Source organism: Solanum dulcamara, chromosome 6 (genome assembly GCF_947179165.1).
Source record: "Solanum dulcamara chromosome 6, daSolDulc1.2, whole genome shotgun sequence".
NCBI classification, from domain to species: Eukaryota; Viridiplantae; Streptophyta; class Magnoliopsida; order Solanales; family Solanaceae; genus Solanum; species Solanum dulcamara.
In genome coordinates this window covers 59,590,276-59,601,584 of record NC_077242.1, presented here as the reverse complement: position 1 = coordinate 59,601,584, position 11,309 = coordinate 59,590,276, and the positions used below count along the sequence as shown (strand labels likewise).

At 36.0% G+C, this 11,309-nt stretch overlaps 1 protein-coding gene across 1 annotated transcript; it reads left to right on the top strand.

Annotated features, from left to right (window-relative positions):
- Positions 1 to 1,829: 1,829 nt before the first annotated feature.
- On the top strand, positions 1,830 to 6,255 carry LOC129891206 (suppressor of mec-8 and unc-52 protein homolog 2). Its single transcript, XM_055966487.1, has 11 exons — positions 1,830 to 1,930; positions 2,017 to 2,157; positions 2,257 to 2,306; positions 2,464 to 2,581; positions 2,929 to 2,977; positions 3,078 to 3,167; positions 3,776 to 3,844; positions 3,935 to 4,058; positions 4,674 to 5,014; positions 5,262 to 5,636; positions 5,885 to 6,255. Exons 1-11 carry the CDS (start codon positions 1,881 to 1,883, stop codon positions 6,152 to 6,154), a joined length of 1,677 nt encoding a protein of 558 aa, XP_055822462.1. The 5' UTR covers positions 1,830 to 1,880; the 3' UTR covers positions 6,155 to 6,255.
- The last annotated feature ends 5,054 nt before the right edge of the window (positions 6,256 to 11,309 follow it).

Below are 11,309 nucleotides of genomic sequence, written 5' to 3'. Positions count from 1 at the left end.
TACAAGTCATAGAAGACAAATCGCAAAAGCCTAGGTCCAAAAATTGGACTTTCTGGAAAATGCACATATGGGTCTACGAATCCTTTTTACGATTCATCATTTTTTTCTACGATTCATCATTTCTTCTACGGGTCGTAAGACCCATTCTACCAGTCGTAGAGTTGAGTCATAACTAATCAGACTATCCCTAGAAAAGCGGTCATAACTTTTTACTCTGAACTCCAAATGAGGCAAACTTGGTGGAATTGGAAAGAGGACTCAAAGACCTTTAATTTCATAGGTTATGGGCCACCTAATCTTAATATTCTAAGAGATATGGTCATTTGAAGTTGACCCAAGTAAAATCTTATATCAAAACTCAATCGGTAGAGAAGCTTTCAACTCAACTTTGTGCTAAAAGGTTCTTGTGACCTTAATTCATCTTCAAATCTATTCTCACAAAAAAAAAATTGCCTTAACACATGTGCTAAATTAGGAGTCATCTGGTACAATCATATGCGCATATGAAAAATGGCGTGGTCTTAGCTTAAAAATATTTGGGGTGTTACAGTGGAATAACTTATTTTAGAATAACTAATTATCTTGGGATAAGTTGTTCCCAACCAAACGACCCCTATAACTTTAATCGGTGCTCTTCCTTAAATTGTTGGGCTAGCACGGACTAGTGACATCTAGGGTGTGTTTGGTATGAGGAAAATGTTTTCCAGAAAATGTTTTTCAATTTTCTCATGTTTGGTTGACTTAAATATTTTGGAAAATATTTTTCAAATCAACTTATTTTTCTCAAATTCAAGGAAAATGACTTCTTTTAAAAAAGTAAGGAAAACATTTTCCAAAATCATTTTGAACCTCACACCTCAATTTTTTATCCTAACTTAAGTATTGGGTATCGATCCACAATACTACTTTGAGATCCTACTCCTGATTCTCAATTCGAGACGCAACTTTTGACCTCAATTCGAGACCCAACTCCTGAAATCTAAGTTAGGATTAGAGGTGAATTTTGGGTCGAGTGTCGAAGTCTGGGTCAAGGTCGAGGTTGGGTTTCGAGTCTGGGTTAGGGTTGCATTTTGAGTCGAGTGTTGTGGTTAGGGTTGCATCTCAAATTGGGGTCAAATATCAAGGTCCAGTCGGATGTCGGGGTTGGGTTCGGGGTTAAGGTCAGAGTCGAGTCTCGAATCGGGGTCGGAATAAGATCTTGGGTTGGGTGTCAGGGTCGAGTCGGGGTCTAGGGTTGAGGTCGGGATCGGGTCTTAAGTAGGTGTCAGGGTTGGGGTCGTGGTCTCGGGTAGAGGTCAGCTCTCATGTTGGGTGTTAAAGTCGGAGTCAGGGTCGAGGTCTTAGGTCGAGGTTGGGGTCAGGTCTCAGATCGGGATTGGGGTCGGGATCAACTCTCAGGTCGAGTGTTAGGTTCGAGGTTGGGTCGAGGGTTGGGGTTGGGGCGATTGTTGGGATCGGGTGTTGGGTGTTGGGTGTCGGGGTCGAACCTCGAGTCGAATATCGGTTCAAAAGTTGGATTCTGAATCAGATGTTAGGGTCGGGAGTCGGGTTCGGGTCTTGATTCGAATTTCGGGATTGAATTTTATAAAAAATATTTTTCATTGACGAATTATACTCTAGAAAATATTTTTCAAAAATATTTTTCACTCACCAATCAAACATGAGAAAATAACTTAGCAACCAACTTATTTTCCAAAGAAAAAAAGATTTTCTAGGAAAATATTTTCCTTGGTACCACACATTTTCCTTGGTACCACACACACCCCTAGTGTGTGGAATAACATAAGGAAGTGAAGGTTGTTTTTGTCTTTACGGATGTTTATATTGTTTTCCTCGCTCCCTTCACCCTAATCTGCAATTTTGGGAATAAGGTGTCAACCATGTCTTCCTCCAAGCGAAATCACAAGGAAAAGATTGTTCGTCGCAACAAGTTTGTTTCGCTCTCTCATATCCTTTCTTGTCTGTAAAATCTCAATACATCCTTGTATAATTTGCTGAATTTTTCTTTTGTTACAGAGAAGAGAAGGTTGAAGAACCGGAGTTACCCAAGTACAGAGACAGAGCTAAAGAAAGGAGAGAAGATCAAAATCCTGATTATGAACTCACTGAATTCGGCGCTTTTCACGCTGTCGCTCCTCCCGGCAATGTTGATCTTCTGTAAAAACCACAAACACCCTATAATTTTTTTTCTTTTTTCTTCCAATTCCAACAACGTGTGCAATTTTGTTCTAAGTTTCTTGTTTTAAACTTTTATAGCTCTGCTGATGCTCAGAAATTATCTATTGAGAAGAGCAAGTATCTTGGAGGTTAGTAGAAGAACATGTTTTTTTAAAAAAATTAGCGTCTTGTATGACCAAATGAGTAGCTAATTTCAGTTCAGTGGTTTTCTTGATATATCTTCTAGTTGATTTAGCTGTTCTTCTTAGCTAACCAATTGTTTTTTTTTGGCTGATTGTATATCAGGTGATGTGGAACATACACATTTGGTTAAAGGGTTAGATTATGCTTTACTTCACAAAGTGAGAAGTGAAATAGATAAGAAGCCGGAAGCTGATGATGAGGCGTTTGAAGGAAAACCTAAGTAAGTACTAGATTGTATGCATCACTCCTTTGGCATAGGTTAGCCACACTCCAAGAGCCTGTCAACTTTTCTTGAATCGTTGATGTAATTTTTCAGCTAATAAAGTTGATCCATGTTTAGCTTCAATTGGATAAGACAGTAGCTTTAGATAGGGGGTTCTTTTGTAGATGCTCCTATATAGATTCTTCCATAGATGAGTTGCGTGTGTGACTCTGCTAACATCTTTTTGTGTATATACAAAGTAATGAGCATTTTTAGTGAATTGCTCTTTTAAACACCATGTCTAAGAAGCAATGGTGCTGGAAGTTGTTTGTTTAATTATTCTATTTCATCTCTTTTGCTAATAGAGGTGTAAAGGAAGATCATCAATTGTCATTCCGCACTGCAACTGCCAAGGTGTGTTAGCACTTTCAATTTTTTTTCGTCTCAAATATCTATAGTTGTTGCTTGGTGTTATTTTGTTTCAATAGAGTGACTAGTAAGCTTTGGGTTGCAGTCAGTGTACCAATGGATAATCAAGCCTCAGACTGTTATAAAGACTAATGAAATGTTTCTTCCTGGACGGATGGCTTTTATTTTTAATATGGTATGTTTCCCTTTTATACTTCCTCTGCTCTTATGTTTGAGTATTCTAGGTTTCTACTTGCCTGAAAAGGAATTTATTTCACAGACCATTGGTTGAGTTTTCTTGTAGTGCTCTTAGACCTAAGCGGTAAGTATAGTAAACAAAATTTTGTACTTGTGGTAGGTAGCTGAGAAGCTTCTATTTCTATATTGGATCATAGTTTGTTTTATTATTTTTGCAAACTTGTAGTTAACTGTTGATGTTCGCAAGGGTGCATCATTGTATCCATAGAGCTTCTATCTTACCCCCCACCCTGCTTTTCCAAGTAAAAGAAGGGAAAATGCGGAGGGGAAATTAGAGTTTAGCTTGTATTGCCGGGATGAATTGTCTGTCTTGTCCTTCTGAAGGCCGTTCTGTTTCTTGGGGGAAGGCGGAAAGGGTGTCGTTGGGAATTAGATGGTAGAATCGTTGTAGTTGCATTATTTCAATACTAAAATGTTTGGTGATCAGATGTGTCACATGCATAGTGAAAAAGATGTGAACGATTTTGTTCACTTGCGTTTACTGTGCGCATGTTTTCTTTCATGGTTTCTATTTTTCTTCACTTATGGTTGATGTGTATATTGCAGGATAGTGGATACTCCAATGATATTCCTACAACTCTACACAGAAGCAAAGCTGACTGTCCAGTCCTCGAGGTATTTTCCTTTTTCCCATATTCCAGTACTGTCAGGCAATTTCTTCCTGAATTTTCCATCTAAATGGGTTATCTCATCTATGTTTTCCAGGAAATGGTTACGGTCAGTGTTGATGGTTCTGTTCTAGACCGAATAGCTAAAATCATGTCCTATCTCCGTCTTGGATCATCAGGAAAAGTTCTCAAGAAGAAGAAGAAGGAAAAGGATGGCAAAGGTGCTTAGCGTTCGTGCCTTCTAAACCTTTACTTGTATTTTCTGAAAGTAATTACTCAGAGTCTGAATGTGATGTAGATTCTTATATATCCAGTTTGTTTTATGGGGACCTTTTCTCTAATTTCTGATTGGTGCCGTTGCATGCCTCGGTAGGCCTATTTTGTTCTTGCTTATGGAAGTGAATTTGGTCCTGGTTTCCTATAAAGAAGTACGGTAGAATGTTTGTAGGCAGGATAAATGTGGGTTTATTCTTCTTTTATACCGGGGCACAGGGTGAAACTTAAAGGAAATGTCACGTTGGGTGTGAAGGTAGTTGATAACTAGATATATAGGTAATATGTAATATCATTCTGTATTTCCGTGGAGACTAAACAAAAGCATTTTGGTTCGCTGGAGGCTCATTTATATGTTTCCCATGCAAACTATATCTTGCTCCTTTTTCCTTTTCTTTGTGCTTTTGGATTTTCTGTCTCCTATTCATTAATAAATAGCTTGGGGGGAGGGTTCCTTTTGCCTTTTTCCTTTTCTTTTGTGAGTGGTGGGTTATCTCCTCTTCATTGATAAGGAGCTGCACTTCTAGTTCCTTGCTCTGACAATAGTTTTTAATATTGTGCAGGGAAGACAGTTATATCCAATGGTTATGACGAAATATCAAAGTTGGATACATCAAAGAGCCAAATTGATAAAGAAACTGTGCCTCCATCTGCACAACTTCCTAAAAAGAACCATTCAGAAAGAAGAGAGAATCAGGGACCTGCTGTTGCTAGACCTGAAGAAGAAGATATCTTCATAGGGGAAGGCGTTGACTACTCCATTCCTGCTGGAGATATGGGTCAAAGCCCTGTATCGGAGGACATGGAAGAATCTCCTCGAAACAAAGAGAGGACCTCATATTTCAGTGAACCTGCCTATGGCCCAGTACCTCCATCTGAGCCTTCTCATGATTGGCAACATGCGGTGAGTCAGTTTTGAGTCGTAAAGTGTGATTAGACTGATCCTGTTAAAAAGGCTTAACAATATTTTATACCAAAATCTGCTTTCTTCATTCTTTTTCCTACATTTCTCCGAAGAAAGGAAGAAGTAGGATGCTCTCATCGTATTTGTCCATTATCGACTTTACTGTATTTACTACCTTAATTAGATTCTCCTATGTGTTGCAACTATTATTCATCTTCTGATTGTTGAATATGTTTGATCTGTCCAGAATGGATATGATGCAGTGCAAGCACAAGCGCTAGCTGGTGTTTACCAACCAGAGTGGCAAGAATATCCGTATTCTGAACAGCTGGCTTATCCTGAGCAATATCTCCAGCAGAATTATGATATGCAAGCTGGTGTTGACGTTCTTCAGGATCCACAGATTATGACTCAAGAAGAAAAGGATAGAGGCCTAGGGTCAGTATTCAAGAGGGATGATCAGAGGCTTCTACAACTGAGAGAGAGAGATGCCAGAGAGAAGGATCCTAACTTTATTTCTGAAAGCTATTCGGAGTGCTATCCTGGTTACCAAGAGTACAATCGTGAGATTGTTGACAGTGATGATGAAGCTGATTTGTCAAAAATGGACATGGGTGGACGCGTAAGTGATATTCTGTTCTTGCTGAAGATTATGTCCACTTCACATGCCATACCTTGGTTCACCCCTTCCCCTATCCTTTTGAAACCTACAAATTTTTGATTGTGTAAAAGGAAACATTAATTGCCTCACACGACTGAAAATGGATTGCATTTCTTTTAATTGTACTTGATTATCAGAGAATACAACTCTAAATTTTCTTTGATGTGGTGTTGTAAGGTCATGTTGTGATGCATTGTATTTTTCTACAGGCAAAAGGTCGGCTTCATCGTTGGGACTTTGAGACAGAAGAGGAGTGGGCGACATACAATGAGCAGAAGGAAGCAATGCCCAAAGCTGCATTCCAGTTTGGAGTGAAGATGCAGGATGGTAGAAAGACGAGGAAACAAAACAAAGACCAGAAGCTTACCAATGAACTGCATAAGATAAACAAAATACTCACCAGAAAGAAGATGGAGAAAGACAAAGGTGAAGCGCTTGAGGATGGTGAAATACAACCTGGAAAGAAGCAGCGTGTATGAACAGATAAAACTTTGATCTATTTTTTGTTGTTTTTAGATCTTCTTCTACACTTGGTGTTGAGAATATCTTGAATTTGAATTAGTACACTCATGTTCAGAAATTAGCTGTTCTTGATTTCCTTTCCCCCATGTCCGAATTATCACAGGGTATGGCGGTATCAGGTATGGAGCTTCTTGTTTTTTTAAAAAAAATAAGCAAATGCTGAACTCTAAATGTTGGAGTATTACTTCAGAGCCTGGAGTCGACTCCTAGTACATACCAATAATGATCAGCTTTTATGGAGATTATAATAAAGAAAAAAGTATTCACTAAATAATTCATTTCCATATTATATTTGTAATATTATAATTTACTTGCAATCCAAATGATCCCTTAATTAAGCTTCAATTAGCAATAAGTTAATCATCTTTTAGCAAAGACGGGAATGATTAGTTTTTTCAAGTTCACGGCTCTTTTCTTGGAAATAGAATATGAGATTAAAAATTTCAAGAAATATATTTTCTTTGAAGGATTAGACTAAAAGTCAAGTTAAAAGAAAGGGATGAAGAATGGACTTGGTTCCCTTGGCTTGTCCGTTTGTGAAAGCACATTCTCCATTCTCCGTGATGTTCTCAAACAAGCACACTGTTAGGATCGAATTACTACAGTTAAGTTTGGAAGCTTACGTATGATGTCACTTTAGCTTTATCCACTCTTGATTTGTGTCGCAAAAGGATTTGTCACTGATTTGTTTTTTTAAAAAAAAAATCTCATACGATATATACCTGCGTCTAAGCCCGATTAATAGCCGAATAGAGCTACATTTGGGATTTGTCAGTATTCCTAAAATGTCCTCTCTCGTTTCATTTTTTTTTCTTATTATTCGCCAGATTTTTGGAGACTTACGTTTAGGTAATGTATATTTATTATCGCTAGATTAATGTGAACTGGATCAGTCCCAACCAAGTCAAAGAGTCCGAACAAAGGCAATGTCTTTCCAGGAAGAGGTCGAGGATAATATCGACATTGAGCATTACTTCTTTATGTCATATACGTGGCTGTTAATAATTTATATAAAATTCTACTTGTAAATTCCGCATTGCTCCAGTTGTATTTTGTGAAATCGATATTGAGCTCGTTTGGATGAACCAACTTAAAGCCTCTTTTTAGTTTTTGGACATATTTGTCTAATGCTAACTTTAAGCCATAAAGTTCTTAAAGTCAATCAAAAATGAAAAGTTAGAATTTCTAACTTTTTTTTTCTAAGTGTTTAAAGCCATTTTGTTTGATCATAGAAATTACTTTTATATCTATTATATTTTAACTAAATTTCCAATCTACCCTTTTTATTCTTGTAACCCTAAAATTCAAACACTTATTTTCAACATAAGCACTTTTATCTAAACACTCAACTGCTTATTTATAAAAATAACTTTCAGCAATTCAAAGTTCTAAAAGCACTTCATACATAAAAATTATTTTTTTTAAGCCTATCCAAACGGGCTCATTATTAACTTTTTGCATTTTTAGGATGTTTCAACGATTTCTCTTTGATTCCGTGCTTACAAGAATATTTATGTTGTAGTTACTCGTAAATTTCTCCTTCAATCTTCTTTTCCGTTTCCTTCATATTTTTTTCCTTTTCTGGGTACCTAACTAGAAAAAGAAAAAACTCACAACTCAATGGTGAACTAAAGAGAGAAGAAGGACTAACTGAGGTCCACTTGTGACCAACCATGATACCTGGATTTAAACACTTTTTTAGCTGCTCTCAAAGACATCTCTCTCCATGCTTCTTAATTTCAAATAGCTCTTTTTTGGTCATCCATCTTCAAAGTTTACCTTCCTATCACCCTATGTCTAATGTCAAAAAAGACAGACATTAGAAAGGTTTTCTGTTTCTCTGTAAAAGGCAATAACTGGCATGCAAGTATTTAGACCATATAGGCATCCCGCCGAAACCAAAAACTTTGGTGTGCTCGCTCTTTTTCGGACCAGGATTCCAACCAACTGTCGAGTGGCTTTCATTGGATCAAAGACAATTTCGTCATGGGCTTGTAATTCCGGAGATTTCTTGTATAGCCTTATGAAATGAAATGGTTAGGGTCAAGACGTGAAGATCCTTCTAAAAACTAACAGCCAAGGAAAATTTACCATGATTTTTGGGTCTCTAGTTCTTTTTCCGGCCATATCATGCTAGGATCGTATGGTTGCCCATTTGAATTCGGTCTACAAGTTTGGGTATAGGAGACATAGTCTATCTCATAGATAGAGAAACAAGCAAATGAAGGTAGGTCGCGAAGATTTGAAAAGAAGAAGGGGAACAAGAAGCAGTAAAGAGAGGGAAAACATGAACTTGCGGATATAGTTCCAAGTCTCTCGGATGGGCAAGTCTTTTTCCTCCAAAATGTCAGCAGTGGAAATAACCACAAACCTCTCAATCCAGCCCATCCTAGCTATCATTCGTATTGGACAAAATATCTCTCGCATCTTGAGGAGATATGGTGTTGATTCAACCCTAAAAGACCTTAGGCCTGTATAGTTGAATCAAGTTCAATGACCAAAGAGCGGAGGCACTCAACTATCCTCCAAACAACAGGGTCAACCTGTGCCAAGTAAACATTGTAGCATTTGCAAGGATCAATAATGACAGGGTCGAAACCTATCCATAAAAGAGGTGTACACAAATGAGAACCCAACCCTCTCACTGGTAATCCTCTTTTTCTTTTTGGGAAGAGCCTTGCTACGAAAACATTGTCAAAAAATCACTTGATGGTATAATTGATTCAGCTGTGGGCTCGTCAAGTTCCGCCTTTTGTGACTACATTTTTTGGGATGACCCTCCCCTAGTAGAAATTCTAATGTGGTGGTGGCTATTGGTGAAGCTGCATGTGATAGCTTATAGGCGTTCGCAAGCAGCTGCTTATGCTTCAAGGGATGCGTTTAGGGAAGAAGACATGATTATTTTAGAAAAGATTGAAAAAAGGGAGAACTTTTTTTGGCTAGATCCTAGTGGAAATACAGGAGCAGGAAGGTTGTGAAAGAGGAGAAAGAAAACTAAAGTTGGGTGAAGGTTTTTTCAAGACTAATTGCCCAGATAAGTTTGTAACGAAGGTTTATAAAACATTCTTTTGTTCAAAACATTTTCTCTTACAAGTGAAGTAGTCATTTTCTATAACTCTCTTTGAGATGGGACAAGACGAAGTAAGTCCAAAAAATGTGCAGTCATTCTCCTTTAACAAAATATATATGTCAGTAATGTATCGTTCTTTTGAGCTTCACGTAGTGACATGAGGATTTTGGAAATGTACATACTTATATTACCCATGTTGGCATTTCTTTTTATTTTCTTCTATTGCACTTTGTGATTGTTTGACTACCTAACAACTATTGTACTTAGTAATAGTTAATTATTTTCCTTCAGTATATCCTTGCTTGGAAACATTAAGTTCCATATTGCTCACAACTTCAAGTAATAAAAGCAATTACAGCTCAAGAAAAAGTTCAAAAGATACGTGCGAAAGAAGTCACGTTTGTCCGTCATGATTCCTTGTGCTTGCGCACAACCGGACAGGGATAGAAAGAGAACCTTTAAAGCTTAATTACACAAAATTCTAGGAAAGATGAGCCTCAAACCCTCAACCAAAAGCTTTTGCAGAGTATTGTTGATAAAGAGGTGCCAAAAGGAACGAATGATCTGAAAGGGAGTTAAAATTTGCCTATGTAATGAAGCTGCTTTCTTTGTGTTACCCGCATTAACAAATTTTATGTGAACTCTTTTCTACAGTCCAAATTTTTCATTATTCCCAATAATATCAGATATTAGATTTTATATTGTTGAAGTTTTTGTCAGTAGGTAATAGAATGTAAAAGCTGTATAAATTAATGGACAGCTAAATAATGTTGCGACTATCCATGATAGGTGAAGTTTTTTGCACTGCCATATGAATTTTAGAATGATTGATGAGAGTTTCATATTTCATTTCCATAGAGTGGATCAATTCACTATTTTAGCTTTACCTAGGTGTGTTGCTGTTTTGGAAAACATGTACATAAATGATGATCATTCTGACCCCAAAAAAGAGTTATGTTCATCGCCTGTTCTGCTTGCACCAATTGGTCCTTTTGTACGTAGTGTAATTTAGAACAATCCCCAAATTTTTTTCTTCGATCATTTTAGTCTGATTTTCGATTTCAAGTTTTTTAATTACTCTACAGTTAGCACGGGCCATGCCAATCTAGTATATAAAAAAGGGATAATTACACCCAATGGCCATTCGACATTTTTGTTGTCCAAAAAAATAGCCATGGCCTTTTGTCTTACAAAAACAAATGGCCATGGCCTTTAATTTGTCACATATTGCGAATTTGGCCGCTGCATTACTTTGGCCATTTAGCCATTTTCTTATTTAAAAAAAAAAACTTTTTATTATTATTTTTTTGTTGTGCTATTTAAAGAAAAAAAAATTGTTTTTTTAATTTATTTTTTTGCTCCTTTTTTAAAAAAAAATCTTTTATAATTATTTCACTTCTTTTATGGAAAAAAATAAATATTTATATTGTTTTATTATTTTTTTATTCTTTTATTTATTAAGGTGGGAATGCATGATAGTCAAATAAATATCGATACATTACATAATTATTTATATGATATTGATACATGATTATATACATTTATACAATATCAATATATTACATATTTATAAATATGTAATATACATGTATAAATATGTATAATTATTTATACACGTTTATACAATACCTATATATTACATATAGACTACATAATTATTTGTACATTATATATACATATTTATATATCATTTATACAATATTGATACATAATTTATACAATATCTATACATTATGTATACACTACATAACTATTTATACAATATCGATTCATTACATATACACTTTATAATTATTTGTATATTATATACATGTTTTTACATCATTTATACAATATTGATAGATGACAAAAAATTCATGAAAAAAGTTTTTTTTTAAAATAGGATATTTTTTATTTAAAAAAACGTAGCCAAAAAAACAACAGCAAAATAATTTATTTATTTTTAGAAAAAATCAGTACTACAAAGAAAAAATGAAAAAGGAAAGGAAAGGAAGCAAAAAGGCCTAATGGCCATGGGCCGAATTGAGCGATGTAGTTCAGCC

Bases quoted from the DNA above. Each gene is read 5' to 3' on its own strand.
- LOC129891206 (XM_055966487.1), top strand. From the start codon at position 1,881: ATGTCTTCCTCCAAGCGAAATCACAAGGAAAAGATTGTTCGTCGCAAC. The intron at 1,931-2,016 runs GTTTGTTTCGCT...CTTTTGTTACAG, and splicing joins AAGATTGTTCGTCGCAACAA to AGAAGAGAAGGTTGAAGAAC. The intron at 4,059-4,673 runs GTGCTTAGCGTT...AATATTGTGCAG, and splicing joins GAAGGAAAAGGATGGCAAAG to GGAAGACAGTTATATCCAAT.